Below are 21882 nucleotides of genomic sequence, written 5' to 3'. Positions count from 1 at the left end.
GAAGAAGAAGAAGAAGAAGAAGAAGAAGAAGAAGAAGAAGAAGAAGAAGAAGAAGAGTTTGGATTTATATCCCCCCGTTTCTCTCCTGCAGGAGACTCAAAGGGGCTCACAATCTCCTTGACCTTCCCCCCTCACAACAAACACCCTGTGAGGTGGGTGGGGCTGAGAGAGCTCCGAGAAGCTGTGACTAGCCCAAGGTCACCCAGTTGGCGTCTTCATGAAAATATAACCGTGTTTATATTTGACCTATACTATATTGATGGGTTGTAAGTTTATTTATTTATTTATATTTATTTATAATTGGTTTTATATACAGCCCCTTCCCCGAAGGGCTCTGGGCGGTGAACAACACAATAAAACAATAGTTACAATAAAAACCCCCATTAAAACAACAATCAATAATATTATATTGGCATCCAATCATAAAACAGAACTTCATAGATCCACCCTGGAAAATGAAACAGAGAAACGGAGAACCCAGAGTGTAAAGAAAAGGAGGGGAAAAGGGGAGGGGATTTTATCGCCCTGAACGCAGCTTTTGGCTGGGGTAGGGTGAGGTCGAAATTAAAGGTGACCACCCATAAAAATTTCTTGGTCAATTTTGAGTCTGGATAATAAAATTCAGAAACCTTCGGCAGAGCTGAATAAAACCAATACTTATCAGCTTTATTCGGCTTTCATTGCAATTTTTCAGGTTTCGTTATTCGGCCCCGAAAAATGTCAGTTCTCCCCGCCGCTGCTTCTCAGGGACAAATGTAGCTGCGTTTGGCTGTGTCAAGAGGAGCATTCAGGGGTCTCTCCCTGCCCCTGATGGAGAAAGCCCAATCATGTTTTTATTGGTTAAAAACCCCCAAATAAACCCAATAGCAGTTTGTTTATTTGTGATCCGGGTTTACCGAATCTCCCACCCTTGGTGTGGTGCAGAAATTAAGAGCGGTGGACTCAAATCTGGAGATCTGGGCTCATTTCCCCGCTCCTTCGCATGAAGCCTGCGGGGTGACTTTGGGCCAGTCACAGTTCTCTCGGAACTCTCTTAGCCTCACCTTCCCCACAAGGTGTCTGTTGTGGGGAGAGGAAGGGAAAGGGGTTTGTAAGCTGCCTTGAGACTCCTTTGAGGTAGAGAAATGGGGGTAGGTGGGAAGAAATAAAATCCAACTCTTGTTCCTGTCCTCCCCTACCACCTACCTACATACCTTGCACCTGCTTCTACTCACAAGCACTTGCATGTCCCAAGCTCACAGCTTGCCTGGAGACCCCTTCCCCAGTGGCATCGGGCAGTGTGCGCAGCAGGCAATATGAGTGGTAGACTCAGTGGTGGGATCCCAAAATTTTAGTAACAGGTTCCCATGGTGGTGGGTTTCAAACTGTGGCGTAGCGCCAATGGGGCGGGGCGGGGCATTCCTTGGGCGTGGCATTCCTGGGCGGGGCTGTGGCAAGGATGCAGCTGCTGCGCCGGTCCTTGGGCGGGAAACGAATGCACGCAGGCGCAGGCTGCCACGCACGCCGGTGCACCTCCTGCTAGACTGCTCCAAGTTCTGCGCGCTACTGCTGAGAGGAGGGGTGTAACTGAGACAAAAATCACATGGCAAAATCACCCATTAGTAACCCCCTCTCGGCACACACAAATCATTAGTCACCTACTCTCGGGAACCTGTGAGAACCTGCTGGATCCCATCTCTGGGTCGACTGCTACTGAGTGAGTGGGCAGGGGGGGGGTTGACAGCAGGGGCCCCCACCCGAAACCTTGGGCTCCGGCAGCTGCCCCACCTCAACATTTGCTGACCCCAACAATGAGTCACATCTTAGATTTCACGACAGAAATCTGCTTCGTAGCATGTCGGACTGTCGCTCCTCCTGATCAGTATGATGTACTCGACTAGGTAGCGGTTTCCCAAGCTGCCTTATCCCCCCCCCCCCGGGTAACATCAGCTACCCAAGACTTTTTAGCTAGAGTTACCAGGGTTTGTACCCTTGATCTGAAGGCACACAAGGTGGTCTACCCTATAGGGACGATCTGTTCACTTCTTTTCCCCGTTAACATCATTTGTTTTTGCTTTTCTGGGAAGATGGCTACGATCTTGCGCCTTGAACGCAACCGGCACGATCCAAATCGAGGTCGGGAAACAGGCCGATTTTGGGAACCGCACCTTCGGCAGCAGGCATAGTGGTTAAGAGCAGCTGCACTCTAATCTGGAGAACTGGGTTTGATCCCCCGCTCTGCCACTTGAGCCATGGAGGCTTATGTGGTGAACCAGGTTAGCTAGTCCCAGTTCTCTCCAAATTCTCTCTGCCCCAACTACCTCACCAGGTGTCTGTTGTGGGGAGAGAGAGAAAATCGGGTTTGATTTCCCACTCTGCCACTTGAGCTGTGGAGGCTTATCAGGTGAACCAGATTAGCTTGTGCACTCCCACACACTCCAGCTGGGTGACCTTGGGCTAGTCACAGTTCTTTGGAGCTCTCTCAGCCCCACCCACCTGACAGAGTGTTTGTTGTGAAGGGAGGGGGAGGGAAAGGAGATTGTCAGCCCCTTTGAGTCTCCTACAGGGGAGAAAGGGGGGATATAAATCCAAACTCCTCCTCTTCTCCTTGTGGCAGCTGACCCCCTCTCTCTCTCAGAGATGCATTCTGGCACAAACAGGGCCGGGTCACATGCGAAGCCTTGGCCAGAGCGACATCCCGGGGGGGGGGGCGACCCACAGACGCACCCAGGCCTCATCTACTTCGTCAGCGTGCTGATATCGACAAGTTCCATTCAGAGCCAGTTGGGCTGAATGAATCCATTTCAGATCCCTGTCGGAAGACATTAGAGGGCACAATACAGACGAGGGCCGGACTCTGCCGTGCTTTGCACTCGGTTAAACCTAGCCCTGGGTGCTGAGTGCGTGCGGGGGGGGGGGGGGGAGACCTGGCATGCCCGCCCACGGCAGCACAGGCAAAACAAACCCGCCACGTTCCCAGGGATGTGGTCCCGCCGTTACATAAGGCGCCTGCGTCATCGGTTACGCAACCGCCGGTGAGGCGCATCACTCTCTCACTGTTGTGGTTGCTGACCTTGAACATCTGCTCAGTGGCTTGGGGCAGAAACCCAGGCTTTTGGGAGACTCTCTTGCCACCTCCCTGCATCTTTGCAGGTCCAAGAGAGCCCTGTGACGGAGGGGCACTGGACACAACGTGGAGGGGAATCGAGGTTTCCCCTCGAGCGTCTTCTCAGTGACACGCTGTGGCCGGTTGCCGTGCTTTCTTCGATGAAGGCGTCTGTTACGCCCGCGCATCTCTCGTCTCCATCTGAAGCAGGCCATCGTGAGCAACAAACCCGAGGCCGTGGTCCTTGTGGGGAGACCCGAACCCTGGACCCACCTTTTCCCCACACTGCACACTATTACTGCAGTCATGAGACAGGAAGCCACAATATCAGAGTCATGTGTCCCAAAGAGGGGGCACTTGAGTTAACAGCTCACTGTGGTCAAGAAAGAAATGAGGGCTGCAAGTTGGACTGTAGTGAAAACAAGCCAGGATTAGATACGTGGAGGAATCCTTCCCACTGCTTATGAAGAAGAAGAGTTTGGATTTATATCCCCCCTTTCTCTCCTACAGGAGACTCAAAGGGGCTGACAATCTCCTTGCCCTTCCCCCCTCACAACAAACACCCTGTGAGGTGGGTGGGGCTGAGAGAGCTCCGAGAAGCTGTGACTAGCCCAGGGTCACCCAGCTGGCGTGTGTGGGAGTGCACAGGCTAATCTGAATTCCCCAGGTAAGCCTCCACAGCTCAGGCGGCAGAGCTGGGAATCAAACCCGGTTCCTCCAGATTAGATACACGAGCTCTTAACCTCCTACTTACTCAGCTGCTCCTTATCCCCCACCTTCTCTCCCCAAGGAGACTCAAGGTGGCTTACAAGCTCTTCCTTCCTCTCCCCACAGACACCTTGCAGGACGAGGTGGGCCGGGAGAAGAGAGTCCTGAGAGAATCGTGACTAGCCCAAGGTCACCCAGCAGGAATGTAGGAGTGTGGAAACACATCTGGTCTACCTGATAAGCCTCCACCACTCATGGAAGAGTGGGGAATCCAACCCGGTTCTCCATATTAGAATCCACCTGCTCTGAACCACCACACCACGCTGGCTCTCACGGCCTGTGGATCTCCGCAACGTGAGCTGGAGGCAAGGTCTTCGCCGTTCATGCCAGCAGGGTCCTTCCGAATTAATAAAACAATTGTATTCCTTAGGTGAGCACAGGTGTCAAACTCGCAGCCCTCCAAACGTTATGGACTACAGTTCCCATCATCCCCTGCCAGCATCATCCTGGCAGGGGATGATGGGAACTGTAGTCCATAACATCTGGAGGGGTGCGAGTTTGACACCTATGCTATAAAGGGTTTGGGACCCACTCTACCCATCCCAACTGCAACCAATGGCCGGGAGTCCGTGGTCCAGGGTGACCTTTTACAACCTTTTGTTCCTGCAGCAATGATAATTTGACTCCTCTAGGAAATCCTATATTTGTCTATGTTGTGGGGAGCTGGTTAAGGAACAGCATGTTATTTTCCTCGATGCTGGGTTGCATCTCCGTGGCCAGAGCCTTTTCAGAGATTGATGTTAAAAGCAAGGGATTATACTCACTCTAAGCTTTCCAACATCAGATCCTAAGATGCCGTTACAGATGGTATGCTAAACGTCAGGAGAGAATGTTGCTAGAACACGGCCATACAGCCCGAAAACCAGCTACAGCACCCAAGGATTCCTACGTGAAAGCCTTCGCTGCATAATACCTTATCATCTTTTTCCCTACCGACCTCCCACTTCCTCTCTCGGTTGCTTTGTTGGTGAGTTTCGGCCTCTTGGACGCGCCGAAGTTCCTTGCCAGGCTATTGAAGCGGGGCAAAATTCTCCAGGACCAGCGATCAAGTCACCTTCGGGCCGTGCCAGAGAACATCATTCATTATAGGTGTTTGGAATATGCTGCCACAGGAGGTGGTGATAGCCACTCACCTGGATAGCTTTAAAAGGGGCTTGGACAGATTTATGGAGGAGAAGTCGACTTACGGCTCCCAATCTTGATCCTCCTTGATCTGAGATTGCAAATGCCTTAACAGACCAGGTACTCAGGAGCAGCAGCCGCAGAAGGCCATTGGTTTCACATCCTGCAGGTGAGCTCCCAAAGGCACCTGGTGGGCCACTGCAAGTGGCAGAGAGCTGGACTAGATGGACTCTGGTCTGATCCAGCTGGCTTGTTCTTATGTTCTTATAGCAGGAGATTTGAGCAGCCCTGAGATACAGACCCACGGGCTTCACGGAGGCGCCGAGTTACACCCCAGCTGAGGATGCTCGGCCTCTTGTGTGTACTTGTGTAGGAGACCCCGAGTAGCACAGCCAGCAAGGTTACAGCCAGGTGAAAATACAGCCGTGGGCCACCTGCTGTCCTTCCCCTGGGTCTACCACTCAGCTGGCCCAGCCCAGCTTTGGGGAAGTCCCCATCCCCAGGCCAAGCCTTGGCATACACCAGTGATGGGAAACCTTTTTGAGACCGAGTGCCCAAATTGCAATTCAAAACCCACTTATTTATTGCCAAGTGCCAACACGGCCATTTAACCTGAATACTGAGGTTTTTGTTTAGAAAAAACGGTTGGCTCCGAGGCGTGCGTTACTCAGGAGTAAGCTTGGTGGTAGTCAGTGGTTTTGCTTTGAAGCAACCGTGCAACTCTTCCAATGGGTGAATCACGACCCTAGGAGGGTTTACTCAGAAGCAAGCCCCATTGCCAGCAACTGAGCTTACTCCCAGGTAAAGGATCGTGCTTTAGTTCTTCACATGAAAATCAGTGGGGCTTAACAGGGTTACCTACACTGTGTCCCCAAAACTAGGTCTTAGGTTTAATGCTAATAATCGAGCCCAGTGGCTCAGGCCAGCCAAGATGTGTGTGTGTGTGTGTGGGGGGGGGCGACTCTGTGCGTGCCCACAGAGAGGGCTCCGAGTGCCACCTCTGGTACCCGTGCCATAGGTTCGCCACCACTGGCATACACCATTAAACTAACTTTCCACATCGCCTGTAATGGTTGGATAATGGGCATCTCGGTTCACAACTCCTCAAAGGCAGCAGCGTACCACTCAGGGGGACATATAGGCCAAATGTCCCTGGGTTACGGCCATTTAGTCACGTGGGGGTGGAAAATCCCCCCTCCTCCTTCCCCCCAGGTCCATACACTGACTTCAAGACCTGGAGCAAGAAAACGTCGTTTGGTTGGGGTGGGGGAAGATGGCCACCCATAGCCCCCCTCCCCTGAGAAAACTCAGATTTTGCCCTGGGCTACATTTCGGGAATTTTAAATGCATTTTGGAATTTTTAATACATTTTTGGAATTTTTAATGTAATTTGCTCGAATAGTGTTATGTTGTATATTGGTTTTATTTTGTGATGATTACTATTTTGATCTGTACACAACCCAGAGCCCTCCGGGGGCGGTATACCCAATTTAATAAATAATATTTTCCCCTAGACACGTATCAGCTTAATGGTCATATTTGGTCATTGACTGTAAATAAAGTCGTCTTCTTCTCCTTCTCCTCCTCCTCCTTCTTAATGGTCATCAGGACCCATGATTATAAGTGTTTCTAAGGGAAACCAAAGAAGAAATACTTGTGGGGAGGGGGGAAAGAACATAAGAACAAGCCAGCTGGATCAGAGTCCATCTAGTCCAGCTCTCTGCTACTCGCAGTGGCCCACCAGGTGCCTTTGGGAGCTCACATGCAGGTTGTGAAAGCAATGGCCTTCTGCTGCTGCTGCTCCCGAGCACCTGGTCTGCTAAGGCATTTGCAATCTCAGATCAAAGAGGATCAAGATTGGTAGCCATAAATCGACTTCTCCTCCATCAATCTGTCCAAGCCCCGTTTCAAGCTATCCAGGTGAGTGGCCATCACCACCTCCTGTGGCAGCATATTCCAAACACCAATCACCCGTTGCGTGAAGAAGTGTTTCCTTTGATTAGTCCTCATTCTTCCCCCCAGCATTTTCAATGGATGCCCCCTGGTTCTAGTATTGTGAGGGAAGTAGCACAAGAATCACAAGAAAGAATCAAAGATGATCTAGAGGGAAGCAAAATTTGCAGGCAAACCACACAAGAAAGAGAGAGAGAAACCGAAAGCAGCTATTGAGGCAGCAGCTTATGCTTAACGCTACCGGAAGGACAGGTGTTGAAATCCCGAGCTGGAAAACTGCCTGGACAAATTAGGTTCTAGGTCCGTCACGGCGATATAAAAGACATGTGCCGCTTTATACTGGCGACCCTACTCTAATTGATAAAAAGCCATTCTGCTTTAATTAAACTGTGCTTCACGGAGGAGCGAATTGTTGTCCAGTCTCGAGCCAATTTTAACGCTTAGGAAAGTCAGGAGGCTAGAACGATTATTTATTGGACACGCTATCGAAGCTAGGCAGAGACCACACTCATTTCCGATGCCGCCACTGCTTTGGATGCCAATCAGTTACCAGGTTCGGAGTGTAAAGAAATGGCTATCACGCATAAAACCTTCCAACTTAACTGACCTCGCATCTGTGAGACAGCCTCTCCCTTTACCTCTACAGCAGCCTATGGAGCAGGGCTGTCTTCTGTGGTGCAGTTGGCGAGGAGCAGCAGTGGAGCAGGAGGTTAAGAGCTCGCGGTGTCTAATCTGAGGAACCGCCTGATTCTCGGCCTGGGCCGCTTCTGAGCTTGTGGAGGCTTATCTGGGGAATTCAGATTAGCCTGGGCACTCCCACACGCCAGCTGGGTGACCTTTTGGGCTAGTCACAGCTTCGGCTCTCTCAGCCCCACCCCACTTACAGGTGTTTGTTGTGAGGGGGGGGAAGGGCAAGGAGATTGTCAGCCCCTTAGAGCCTCCTGCAGGAGAGAAAGGGGGATAGAATCCAAACCTTCTTCTTCTTCTATTCTAATCTGAGGAACTGGTTTGATTCCCAGCTCTGTCAGCCTGAGCTGTGGAGGCTTATCTGGGGAATTCAGATTAGCCTGTACACTCCCACACACGCCAGCTGGGTGACCTTTGGGCTAGTCACAGCTGAGCCTCCTCTGAAGCTCCCCACCTACCTCTACAGGGTGTTTGTTGTGAGGGGAAGGGCAAGGAGATTTGTCAGCCTTTGGAGTCTCCTGCAGGAGAGAAAGGGGGATAGAAATCCAAACTCTTCTTCTTCTCTTCTATTCTAATTCAGGAACTGGCTTGATTCCCAGCTCTGCCGCCTGAGCTGTGGGAGGCTTCATCTGGGGATTCCAGGATTAGCCTGGGCACTCCCACACATGCCAGCTGGGTGACTCCTTGGGCTAGTCACAGCTCGAGTTCTCCTGGGCCCCACCCACCTCACAGGGTGTTTGTTGTGAGGGGGGGAAGGGCAAGGAGATTGTCAGCCCCTTTGAGTCTCCTGCAGGAGAGAAAAGGGGGATATAAATCCAAACTCTTCTTCTTCTTCTATTCTAATCTGGAGGAACCGGGTTTGATTCCCAGCTCTGCCGCCTGAGCTGTGGAGGCTTATCTGGGGAATTCAGATTAGCCTGGGCACTCCCACACACGCCAGCTGGGTGACCTTGGGCTAGTCACAGCTTCTCGGAGCATCTCTCAGCCCCACCCACCTCACAGGGTGTTTGTTGTGAGGGGGGAAGGGCAAGGAGATTGTCAGCCCCTTTGAGTCTCCTGCAGGAGAGAAAGGGGGGATATGAATCCAAGCTCTTCTTCTTCTTCTTCTTCTTCCTCTTCTAAGAGCAGAGGGATTCTAATCTGGAGAATTGGGTTTGATTCCCCACTCCACTTGAGCGGCAGAGGCTTACCTGGTGAACCAGGTGTGTTCCCTCACTCCTGCATTCCTTCTGGTGACTTTGGGCTAGTCGCAGTTCTCTGGGAACTCTCTCAGCCCCACCTGCCTCACAAGGTGTCTGTTGTGGGGAGAGGAAGGGAAAGGAGCTTGTAAGCCACCTTGAGTCTCCTTACAGGAGAGAAAGGTGGGATATAAATCCAAACTCTTCTTCTTCAAGGAAGCAAAATCAGCCACGGCCAGGAAACATGACTTCTCTGCAGTGGCCCCCATGCTATATACCAGCTTGGTAGGCCCCGACAGCCCTAGCATTTCACAAACTATAGAAAATGGAATTATTCAGGAGGACAAAGGAAAAGAGGGCTTTATTACAGAGGAAGGATGGAAGAATGTTTCAATAACGGGAAAGAGATACTGTGCAATAATGTGTACAGAGTGGCAGCATGGTGGTTAAATGTAGAGAGGCAGTATGGTGTTGTGGTTGGTGGACTCCAATTTGGAGAAGAGGAGTTTGGGTTTACACCCTGCCTTTCTCTCCAGTAAGGAGACTCAAAGGGGCTTACAGGCGTCTTCCCTTCCTCTCCCCACAACAGACACCTGGAAAGCTTTCCAGTCCTACTATCAGATCCTCTGAAGATCCTCACAGATGCAGGTGAAACGTCAGGAGAGAATGCTGCTAGGACACGGCCATACAGCCCGGAAACCACACAGCACCCCAGACTTTCATGTGACTTGACAGCACGCCCGCACGCACACACGGAAATCATCCATCTCCCAATCATTTATCCCAAACCTCAGTTGCTGACATGTCCTCCAGCAAGGAAAACACACCACAGTTAGCTTCCACAGTAGCAACCGATCTGAAATCATCTCTTCTGCTGTGGGAAGGATTCTGTCCTATCTCTGGACATCTAAAACTGGTTCGTAGTTCATTGGTGGTCAGGATATCTAAATCTAGAACAGAGAGCTGCTAAAGATAGATTAATGCTCTCGCAAAAGCAGCCGACGTGAGATGGGGTTAATCGGGGCAGCTCATCACAATTGCCCGGTCGCTTCCACAACAGCTAGGAGGTTGAAATCCTGGCGTATCTGCAGGGAGAGGGGAATGAATTGCAGGCAAGCAGAAGATGGGGCGTTTAAAATCAGAAAAACGTGTTTCATCAAAACGGCCAGAAAGTTTGGGTGCAAATGTGGCCAAGACTGTAAGAATTCCCCACAGGCCGAGGCCGCCCAGATGGGCGGCACATTTCTGCAGCAACCAGGAATGGGTCTGAGAAAGCATGAACTATTTTCAGAAGGGGGGAAAGATTTCCAGTTGCACTGAAGAAAGGCATTGATAAGAACATAAGAACTAGCCTGCTGGATCAGACCAGAGTCCATCTAGTCCAGCACTCTGCTCCTCGCAGTGGCCCACCAGGTGCCCTTGGGAGCTCACGTGCAGGTTGTGGAAAGCAATGGCTCATGGCTGCTGCTCCCGAGCACCTGGACTGTTAAGGCATTTGTAGCCTCAGATCAAAGAGGATCAAGATTGGTAGCCATAGATCGACTTCTCCTCCATAAATCTGTCCAAGCCCTTTTAAAGCTATCCAGGTTATGGGCCAATACCACCTCCTGTGGCAGCATATTCCAAAACACCAATCACACGCTGTATGAAGAAGCAGTTTCCTTTAGTCCTAATTCTTCCCCAGCATTTTCAATGTATGCCCCCTGGTTCTAGTATTGTGGGAGAAAGAGAGAACAATTTCTCTCTTTCAACATTTTCTACCCCATGCATAATTTTATAGACTTCAATCATATCCCCCCTCAGACGCCTCTCCCTCTCCAAACGAAAAGAGTCCCAAATGCTGCAGTTCTCCCTCATAAGGTGCTCCAACTTCAATCATCCTTGTTGCCCTTCTCTGCACTTTTTCTATCTCTTCTCGATATCCTTTGAGATGTGGCTACTCAGAACTGGACATTGGTACCTGGCGCGGGTCGCACCACGGGTTTTATATAAGGGCATGATAATCTTTTGCAGTTTTATTATCAACTCCTTTCCTAATTATCCCCAGCATAGAGTTTGCAAGGCAGACTTGCCAGGCAGTCTTTCTTTACTAAATGAATAGGGATTAAGTGTTCAGCGAGAGGGCCGGATCCTCTTTTATACTTTTGACGGTATATGTGAGCCTTAGCCCGGCAGCAACTGAATTCTACTTCCTGGCACAGTTCGTTCTTTCCTTACAGAAATAGCACGACAATCCTTGGGCTGGCCCAGGAAGTCACTGCTATTTTAAAACCTGAATTAAAATAAGTGCAAGAGAAGCCCTGGTGGGTCAGGCATTAGAAGAAGAGTCGGATTTATATCCCACCCCCCCTCTCTTGTAAGGAGACTCAAAGGGGCTGACAATCTCCTTTCCCTTCTTCCCGCCCACAACAAACACCGTGAGGTGGGTAGGGCTGAGAGAGCTCCAAAGAACTGTGGCTAGCCCAAGGTCACCCAACTGGCGTGTGTTGAAGTGCACAAGCTGTTCTAGTTCACCAGATAAGCCTCCACAGCTCAAGTGGCAGAGTGGGAAATCAAACCCGATTCTCCAGATTAGAGTGCACCTGCTCTTGAAGGTTTAGAAGAAGAATAATTTTATTTATATCCCCCCTTTCTCTGTTATAAGGAGACTCAAAGGGGCTTACAATCTCCTTTCCCTTCTTCCCCCTCAACAAACACCCTGTGAGGTGGGTGGGGCTGAGAGAGCTCCAAAGAACTGTGGCTAGCCCAAGGTCACCCAACTGGCGTGTGTTGAAGTGCACAAGCTGTTCTAGTTCACCAGATAAGCCTCCACAGCTCAAGTGGCAGAGTGGGAAACCAATCCCGATTCTCCAGATTAGAGTGCACCTGCTCTTAACCACTACACCACCAAGAAGTGGTTTTTATACCCCTTTTCTGCAACCCTTAAAGAGCCTCAAAGCTGCTTATACTGACCTTTTCTCTCTCTCCCCACAACAGACACCTGGTGAGGTAGTTGGGGCGGAGAGAATTTGGAGAGAACTGGGACTAGCTCAATGTCACACAGCAGGCTTCATGTGAAGGAGCAAGGAAGCAAACCCGGCTCTCCCGACTGGAGGCTGCTGCTCCAAACCATTATACCATGCTGGCACCAATGATGTAAGCCATCTTGGGGCCCCCACTGGGTAGAAAGAAAGGGTATAGATCAGTGTTTCCCAACCTTTTCGACGTCGTGGTACCCTTGACCTCGCTCTTCATATCTCAGGGTACCCCTGAGGTTCATTTGATTTTTTGCATTTTTAGGTTTTTTCCCCTTTGGCCTGTAGGTGGGGAGTGGCAAGCAGGGAGGGAGGGTGCTGGCACCATGATAGCGAGTTTGCCTAAATTGACATGGATTTGGGGACTTAAAGGGAGAGAGCTCCAAACTGCCCCCCCCAATCCACACACCGACTGAAAATAAACAATGCTGTTTTTTCAGTGTTGTTCAAAGGAGCCCATGAAGTTTTCACACACACCCTTCAAAATCCATTTGATTCCTGTGGGGCAGGTAGCATGGTCACGGTACCCCAGGGTACCACGGAACCCTGGTTGAGAATCACTGGTGTAGATGAAGTAAATACATTTGTCAGTCCAGAAATTGACCCACGAACACCAGTGTTTTTTCCTCTCGTGGCTCTGTTCCAACTCAGCCCTTAAGTGTCTGCCTCTGCCCCCAGCCCACCATTCCTTCCGGGTTCTCCGGCCCACCAAAGTTGGTTCTAAGTCTTCAAAAACTTACCTTTCGAGCAGACACATCCACAGCGTTTGCTGTTTTCACAGGTAACCTTCCAACAAGTAGGGACATCTCCCCCCCTTCATATAAATTGCACAAATTCAGAGCAAAATGTAGCACTTGCCTAACTCCCCATATAGTCCATTTAGGCCTTCTATGCCAAGAGGCCAGTTTGTTGGTAGTCCCCTGCCCCTCGGCTTCGATGCTGCCTCTACCTGGGCTGGGCCTTACAGCCCTGGCCCCGGCCCTGGTGGAATGCTTTACTATCTGCTGTCCTGGACCCCATGGACCTTGGCGAAAGTACCGAAGGGCCTGTAAGATCGAAAGGTTCCTTCCACTGGTCTTTGAGGTGGGATGCTGTAGCCAGAGATCAGTTCTGCCCCGCCTCGAGCCCCTACAACAGTTTTGCCATCTTTGGCATTGCCTGATTGCTGATTCCACCAATTTTTGGGCAATGCGGGCCCTCCTGGCCTTTGGTGTTTCATCCGTACTTTATCCTGGGCACATATTTTTATCTGTACCTTTTTTGAAACTGCTGCCATAATGTATTTTAATGAATTTTAATGTTTTATCGTTATGTTGTATTTATGAGATTTTATATTGTATTGTTTTATGTCTCATTGTACACCACCCAGAGCCCCTCGGGGGTTGGGCTGTCTATCAAGCCCAATACATAAATAAATAAAATGGCAAGGGGGATTCTCTTTGTATTTTTTGTTCAGCGCACCTGATATGGGGCAACGGGGAAAGGAAAGGGTCGGAGCTCTGACCCCAAAATGCATTCACCCCACTGGCTACTGAGAATTCAATGCTCACACGACAGCAAGGCTAACTTTGCAACCTTGAAGGTTTAGAAGAAGAATTTTATTTATACTCCCCCCCCTCTCTACTATAAGGAGACTCAAAAGACTTATAATCTCCTGTCGTAGGAGGTTAAGAGCTCGTATCTAATCTTGGAGAAACCAGGCTCTGATTCCTACTCTGTCACTTGAGCTTCGTGGAGGCTTATGTGGGAATTCAGATTAGCCTGTGCACTCCCACACATGCCAGCTGGGCGGACCTTTGGGTCACAGCCGGAGCCTCAGCCCCACCCTACCTCACAGGGTGTTTGCCAGAGGGGAAGGCAAGGAGATTGTAAACCCCTTTGAGTCTCCTTACAGGAGAGAAAAGGGGATATAACCCCTCCTCCTCCTCCTCCTCCTCCTCCTCCTCCTTCTTCCCACAACAAACACCCTGTGAGGTGGTAGGTGGGCTGAGAGAGCTCCAAGAACCCGCGGATTCTTGCCCAAGGTCACCCAGCAGGAATGCAGGTGTGCACAAGCTAACCTGGTTCACCAGATAAGCCTCCACAGCTCCACAGTGGGGAATCAAACCCGGTTCTCCAGATTAGGGCACACCTGCTCTTAACCACTAAACCACGCTGGCTTGACTGGTATTACTAGGATTGACTGACGTTACTAGTCAGGCAGCTTAGCTGAACAACCGCAGGAGCTACCTAAATAGCTGTCGCAACACCTCCGTGACCTTTCTTCTGCGGAACTTGGGGTGTGCTGGACACCCCGAGAGAAGCCAACCACTTCCTTTGCTCCTGGAGGTCAAGGGCATGCGAGGTTCCTGAGGTCACCGCTGGCCAGGAAAGCCCCCCCCCCCCCCCCGCAGGTCGCAACTCTTCACGGCATCAAAAGACACAGGCACACAGATGGTTTGTTTTAAAAACTGGGTATGGCTTTAACCCCATCCGCTAGGTTTATTCACACAAACATTTCTTTAATTTACACAGCTGCTGCCATTCATACACAATCAGGGTTCTTTCCCCCGCACAGTGTTCGAGGAACTTAAATACAATGTCATACACCAAACCCAAGTAAACCAGAATAGTTAAAAAAAAAACAAAAAAACGACAAACCGAAGTTGTTCACACACAGGTCCCACCAAGATTACCAGCTTCTGTGCAAAGGAAGGAAAAACTAACAAACGAAAAAAGGAGGAAGAGAGAGAGAGAGAGAGAGAGCTTTCGAAAGGACAACAGCGGAGCCTGCGTTTAAGCCTTTCCCTGCCGCGGTGTGTTTTTCAGACCAGCGATGGCAACCGGGATTTTCCTCCACCTGAGCCTGAAGAGAAACCGGGCCAAGTGAAAGAGGGGAGCAAATTTTGGAAACACACTGGACCGATTCTTACTGGGTCCGAATAGTACCCCTTCCGACTGTAGGCGGGAGTTGGCAACAACGACCTCGGGCCTCCTCAATACACGTGGGTTGATTTTAGGCAGTGGTAGCTTGGCACTCCAGATGTTATGGACAGCTGCTAGCATGGCCAATTGGCCATGCTAGCAGGGGCTGATGGGAATTGTAGTCCATAACATCTGGAGTGCCAAAGGTTCGCCACCACAGATCTAGGGGATCCAACCCACAGAAACCTGTACCAGAGAGAAGGCCTGCCTGCTGCCTCTTCAACTTGCCACATTTCTATTCACAAGGGTTTCTTCTAAAGCAGGGGTCTGCAACCTGCAGCTCTCCAGGGGCTGATGGGAATTGTAGTCCATGAACATCCGGAGAGCCGCAGGTTGCAGACCCCTGTTCTAAAGAGGATCTTTCAGCCGTACAAGCGACACCCTCCCCCCTCTGAAATGGAGCTGTGCAGACATGGTGGAAGTGCCCGGGTGAGAACCGAGCCGTTGAGGAATACGCCCTGGCCCTCTTTTTGTGTTGCTATCTCTTGAAAGCAGACCGGGTCAGATGTGTTCAACCGCGGCTTGCCTCCAGAATGGCGGCTGGGGGCGGGGTTTTTCCATCTTGCTTATCAAGCGCAGGCGTTCTGCGAATTAACAGCTGGCACAAGAGGCCATCCAGACAGCAAGTCCCGGCAGCTTTTTGCCACATTTCAACACTGGCTGTTACCCATAGCTGGCTGAAAAAGCAACCATTTGCAGCAGGATGCCTCGATCGACACCAACACCAAGCAGAGGCATGGGGGAATGGCGCCCGTGGAAAGACCTGCTCTGGGCACCCCCCTCCCCCCGCAGCCCACTTATTTGGTTGAGTGGCAGTTGGAGGCCCCTCGGCCCCACCTTACCAGGCTGCTCCTTCGGCTGACAGAGTCTCCGCCGGCTGAAGGAGTAGCCTAGTGGGGCGGGGTCGAAGGGAGGGATGTGGGGGGCCCCAATTCTCCGCCCCCACATGACCAGCCGGCGTGCGCCCGGGGACACGTGGCCCCAACATGTTGGCGTGAGCACTCGGCCTCTGTCACCGAGGAAGGGGTTCAAGCAGAACCCGACAGTGCCAGGAGTCGGAAGGGAAGGATCGAGCCGCCATTTTGGTGGGCCTGATTTTGACGCCAAGCAGGCGCCCTGACAAAAAACAAACCTTCTTTCCCAATCCTAACACTAGCTCGGGGGGGCGGGGGGGAGGAGAGGGAAGACAGAGTGACACACTAAGGAAAGACAACAATTACAGACCAGACAGGGGTAATTTAGTCAAGACTTGCAGAAACTCCCCAAGGAGCTATCAAGATCCTTGCCGTCCCTTTCTGAGGCAGGAAAAAAACATTGGCTAGAAATGGAAGGCAACGACCAGACAGCAAATTCAAACAACAACTTCCTGCCTCCCGGAGACTGGGGTGCGAAACCACCCAATCCGAGATGGCTTACGCCTCCAGGAGAAAGGCCTGTTGCGCTCCCTGTGGTTGCTGCCTCCTGTTGCTACCCCTGCCTGGTTGCTGCCCCTGCCTGGAAATACCACCAATGACAGGCCGGAGACCTTCGGCCCGGCCTATGCCTGTCCCCACATACTGGGGGTGGCTGGAGGGAAGGGAGAAATGCCAAATGTTTGCTTACAGAGTAGATGACCCCCCTCCGCTGGCCCAGCCTTTGCTCAAAGAGGAGAGAAGCAATTCTGCCTCTTCCCACTCTTGGAGAGAGCGGGCTCGAAGCAGCGTATCTATCAAAAGACGCAGCCGAAGGTATTTTTTTGGCCCTCTTCCGTGACTTGGCAGGCTTAAACCCAGACTGGAGAACCGCATACACGTAGAGAAACAGTACAAAGAATTTCACAGAGATGGTGTGTTCTCTCTCTCTTAACACACACTTTTTTTTGGTGGGTGGGTGAGTGGGTGGGTGGGTGGGGAACGTTATTGCTTCACAAAGGCTCTCGCAGTGTTGAGAGACATCCGATATGTGCAGAGTGGGCTCTGCGGCGCCGTAAAGGAGACAGGAAGACGGCAGTCGTCAACAAGGAAGAGAGGTGCTCTTAGCGAGCGCTGAACCCATCTACGCGTCTTGTCCCCTGGAAGGAAACTCGGGGTCCAGGAGGGGGCAGAAACCCCCACCTGGACAGACGCACTCCTGCCTACGAATGGGGCGGATTTCCTTGAGCTGGATCAGTGCAGCAATGCCCAACCGGGCAGGGCCTCCTCTGCCTTCGAGAAGGTTTTGGATGCCCTGACGGAGCCGGGGAACAAGCTCGGTTTGGGCGTCGACGGCACCAGGAGGCTGATGGGAGGCGACTCACTGTGCGCCGCCGGAGCGGGGGCGCCCGTGCTCAAGGGGCCCGTGCTTGATCCTGGCCCGACGCGCCCGCTGTTGCTTCCCTGAGCCTCCCCGAAATGGGCCTTCATCCCAAATCCTCACCAAAGAACCGTCCACGACAGCTGCCGCCCTACGCCGCCAGCCAGCCCGCCATCAACGAAAAGCATGCTCGACTCCGCAGTGAGACACAGAGAAGCTAGAAAGGCGTGAGGCTTCTGAGAGAGCGAAATGGGCACCGTTAAGACCAGGGAAGTCTCAGGCTCGGCCCCTGCCAACGTTGAACATGGTGCCCAAGAAGCACATGCTGCTGCCGCTGCCGACTGCGCATCACAGTTGAAACGCTGCTCACCTGACCGCCCCAGTGAAGGAAACTGACATCAGGGCGATTAGGTGAGACGCTCCCTTCAGAGAGGAGTCGGGGGGTCCACGCCACCTGGCACAGGGCTGTGCATGCTCTCTTCCCCAGCCCCCCGAGAGGGAAGGCAAGAGCCCCGCCTGGCATCTCCAGATGTTGTGGAAACCATGTGCGGGTAGGCTCCAAAGAGGCAGCATGGAGGGGAGGCGGGGCACACAGGGTTGTGAGTGAAGTCTGACGCCGTGCTATGCAATATCCCTGCAGCATGCTGCGCGCATGCTGGCAGAGCGTGCTAGAAGGTGCGTGCCACAAACTGCCCGGGTTTGTCATCAGATTCTTTGAAACTTGCAGCGCGAGCCGAGAATTCCCACCAGGGGAGAGGTAACGTTTGGAGGGCGTTAGGTCCAATCCACCCACAATCCTCTGCTGATCCCTGCAACCTATCACGGGAAGAGGCCCGGCAAGCCCCGGCCTGCACTGCCGACTGGACCCAGCAAGTTGAAAAATCTCCCTCGCAACACGAGAAAGCCGCATCGATGGCACGAGATTTCTGTGGAACGTCTCAGCAACGAGCAATCCGTTTCTATTCGAAAATCCGTCCAAAACTAACGTGGTCTACACTCTCCCAATCAATCGGGCAGGTAAGAGGGGTCAGAAGCCCCCCTGCATATAAATACAGGCAATGACAGCTGGAATCTATGGGACACCAGGAATCTCAGCCCCTAATCCCGTGGTGGAGAACCTTTGGCACTCCAGATGTTATGGACTACAATTCCCATCAGCCCCTGCCAGCATGGCCAATTGGGGCTGATGGGAATTGTAGCCCATAACATCTGGAGTGCTGATGGGAATTGTAGCCCATAACATCTGAAGTGCCGAAGGTTCGCCACCACGGCCCTAATCATTTGCCGCTGCCTGTAACACAAAGCGGTCACGCACATGTACGACTGAAGAAGATCCGACAGCAATCTGATGCCGGAGAAGCCGGGCAGGCAGAAGACGCTTCGAAGAGAAGAACGTCCTCGGCAACATGTGGCGACGCTCTCCCCAAAATGGGACGCTCTGCTCCCGTGTAGATACCATCATGTTTTCGGGGGGGGGGGGGGGAACAATGGAACATGGAATGCTGCTAAAAAGCTTGAGGCCAATTCTAAGAGTTTCGTTTACATCAGGCGAGAGGACAGAGGGAAGAGGACACATCTGGAGCCACGCTGAAATAACAACAACAGCAATAAAAGCGGAAGACTCCTTCCCGGGCCAAACGCTGCTCCCGCAGGAGCCCCGCGAGCCCCGCAGTAAGGCACTCTGGTCTGGGCACCTCCCCAAAACTACCACCCAAGCAGCAACACAAGAAGGGGACACGTTTAAAGTCACAGCTGTACCAAGGCAGCTTGTAGGAGATTAGTGTTTATGAAGGGTTAATTTTTGGCAGTGTCTTTCCTACGTCGGCACGAGACAGAACAATCTCTCAACTAACCCACAACCCCGAAGTGTTATACGGTGAAAAGAACGACTTTGCGAGAGCGTCAGAAAGTGTTAAGGAGCTCCAGTCAAGGAGGAGACAACAGGAAGCTGGTGAAAGCAGAGTTTGGGGGCGGTCCAAAAATCTGGCAGTTTGACGTTCGCCCGATGTCCGGACATGAGGTGCAGCCTGCTGGAATCGCCAACGGCAACCACAGCTCAGTGTCCGCGACCTCAGACATCACTTCAGTGCTACACTAACTGACGCTCCGACCCATCGCAACAAAGGATCTCACAACGTCCTTCTATACCTGGCTGTGCTAGAACCAGCAAAAGGTAATAACACTGCTGTTTTGTTTTTTTTAAATTCACTGGGATGGAACCTTCTCTTGGGCAGAGGTTTCTAACTGCTAACCAGGTGAACTTGCAAAGTCGAAGCAACTCTTATATGAACCTATAGCCGTGGTGGCGAACCTTTGGCACTCCAGATATTATGGACTACAATTCCCATCTGCCAGCATGGCCATGGCCAATCAGCATGGGGCTGATGGGAATTGTAGTCCATAACAGCTGGAGTGCCAAAGGTTCGCCACCACTGACGTATATCAACACATCCTCCCATCCTCTTTGCTGGGAAGGCTGCCGATCCAAGCCGCAAACGCAGCTGCGTGAAACTGGAACGTTATAACAGCTGGCTGGATTTTTCTTCCTCGAGGAGAGCAGGATTGAAGGTTTGGAGCCCACTGCAAGCATCTTGCCATCCAAGATAACCTAAGAGCTGACACTTAAAATTTCGTGTTGCTCTCAACTATGTACTTCTTAAGAGATGAGGAGTATTCGCTCTCTTTTTGAACTCTCTTGTAATCCACCTGCCGATTGATGCTATGCGTGGATTCGGTAGGGGAGGTAGATAAGGAAACTGGCACCGTTAAGGGCTGAGAGAATCCAGACCGGGTTCCCAGAACGACCACAGAACAATTCTTCCAAGCTTTGGAAAACCCTGGCATGTGGTCCCCTGAGCCCCTTCAAGCACTGGGATACTTCCATACTTGGGATCCCAAGGATCTGTTCAACAGTTAAGAGCACAGGTGTCAAACTTGCAGCCCTCCAGATGTTATGGACTACAGTTCCAATCATCCCCCTGCCAGCATGATGCTGGCAGGGGATGATGGGAACTGTAGTCCATAACATCTGGAGGGCCGCGAGTTTGACACCTACGGTTAAGAGGAAGGATCTAAAACCACTGTTAAGAGCCCCGTGGGATCAAATCCACAGTACCAAGCACGGCCAACCGAAACAAAGCAGGAAGGTTACACATTCCCCAAGGGTCAGTGGCGAGTTTGACGCCAAAATCCTCTTAAACTTGGAAGAAGTCACTGAGCATCTTCCCTTGGACAGACATCCTCAGGCTAAACCTACCGTGGAGACAAGTGAATCACAATTAGCCAACGGTGAAACAGACAATCAGAACAACAACTGAGTGTTCCTAACGGGATGACCGCAGGAAGGAGAGGCAGCACGCCGGAAGCCTCAAAGGAGAGCAGTACTTTACACCCACATGTACAGCAAGGCCTATCTCGGCTAAGACCCGCCCAGAGAACCCCAAAAAGCAGGTCACAAGTTCGCCCAGCTGACCTGGGCACAAAAGCCCTATGCCAAAAGGGTCAGTTTGACGTTTTGGTCACCAAAGCTGTGCCAAAGCTGCGCAGCTGAGCGAGCCATCCACCCTTTTTGGTCACCAAAGCTGCGCAGCTGAGCGAGCCATCCGCCCTTTTTGGTCACCAAAGCTGCGCAACTGAGCGAGCCATCCGCCCTTTGCGGCAGACGAAATCACCTGCGGGCAGAAAAACCACCACGTACGAACGCTCGCTCGGTCCCTTATAAATGCCACATGACTGTCTCCATCTATGGCATTTGGCACACAGCAATTCGGGTCTCTCTCATGGTCGCCACACGGGCCTCTGATTTTCTCGGTGCAGACTTCCCGCTGTTGAATTAACACTCAGAAATGGGATTGGAAGAGCCGAGTTTCTCTTGTTTCAACCGACACCTCGTTAATTTCTGCTTCCTTAAACCGAAATGGGAGCGCCGGCTGTCAAGCGAGACGAACAGCATTCAGCATTCCCCCAGACCATTTTCCCTGGGATACCGCATCAAGAACACATCGCATGCACCGCCTGGCCCAGAATAACAGTACTTAGCAGCAGTAAGAAAGAAAGAAAAAAAAATGCTCTGCAGATTTTTTTTCCCAACAAGGATTTCCTCCAGAAATACCTGCACAGAGTCAGCAGAACAGTAAAACCGAGGGAGGGGTGGGGGACAGGAAGGTAAAAATAATGCTTAAAACGCTTTAATAATTTTCTCATGACATGGGTTACAACAGCCCCCATCCTCCTGTGACTTGGAAGAGGACCCTCTTCACGTCGCTTTGCTCGGGACCGTCTTCAACTTCCTCCTGGGCACGTCAGTTGTGGAGATCGTAGGTCCCTGGTAAGAAATCCTGGAAGAAAGAAAAGCACAATGTTGACCCTTCGTGGGACCCCAAACGCCTTCCACTTCAGCAACTACCACGAGTAAAGAACAGTGGAACTTCCAAACATAATTCTGTCCAATGGCTTGTCGAAGGCTTTCACGGCCGGACTCAACTGGTTGTTGTGGGTTTTCCGGGCTGTGTGGACGTGCCCCTGAAGATCAGACTTGGAGGGAAAGAGGGAAGGGAGGGAGGGAAAGGACACAGGGAACGACTCACGACTTTGACTAGACACGAAGGAGAGACAAAAGGACGAAGGATCCGTCTCTGACGAAAAACTGCAAGGACCTTGTCGAAGTTGCTGCGCTCACTAGCGAGGCAGGAAGATACTGGGACAATTTGGCGTCAACAGGATGTGACCAAAAAGCTCTTCCTGCCTCACTAGCAAGTGGTAAAGAAGAACAACCCGACAAGATGGCCGAAACCACCCTGGAGAAGGGAATATATTTAGTGGGGTATGTATTGTCCATGTC

General features: G+C 51.6%; 1 protein-coding gene and 1 long non-coding RNA gene across 2 annotated transcripts in view; both read right to left on the bottom strand.

Annotated features, from left to right (window-relative positions):
- The window catches only part of FNDC11 (fibronectin type III domain containing 11), a 25179-nt gene extending 21879 nt beyond the window's left edge, over positions 1 to 3300 (bottom strand). Inside the window, exons 1-2 of the mRNA XM_048497940.1 lie at positions 3053 to 3300; positions 2707 to 2791 (exon numbers count right to left, since the gene is read on the bottom strand). Coding sequence (XP_048353897.1) covers positions 2707 to 2791; positions 3053 to 3300 — 333 coding nt within the window. The remainder of the gene's footprint in view (positions 1 to 2706; positions 2792 to 3052) is intronic.
- A 12029-nt stretch (positions 3301 to 15329) lies between these two features.
- LOC125432880 lies at positions 15330 to 21576 on the bottom strand. The gene is made up of 2 exons (XR_007244562.1): positions 19480 to 21576; positions 15330 to 19333 (listed from the first exon to the last, which is right to left on the bottom strand). It is a non-coding gene; the product is annotated as an uncharacterized LOC125432880 (long non-coding RNA).
- Positions 21577 to 21882: the final 306 nt, after the last annotated feature.

Source organism: Sphaerodactylus townsendi, linkage group LG05 (genome assembly GCF_021028975.2).
Source record: "Sphaerodactylus townsendi isolate TG3544 linkage group LG05, MPM_Stown_v2.3, whole genome shotgun sequence".
Classification (NCBI taxonomy): Eukaryota; Metazoa; Chordata; class Lepidosauria; order Squamata; family Sphaerodactylidae; genus Sphaerodactylus; species Sphaerodactylus townsendi.
This window is presented reverse-complemented; position numbering and strand designations above follow the sequence as displayed.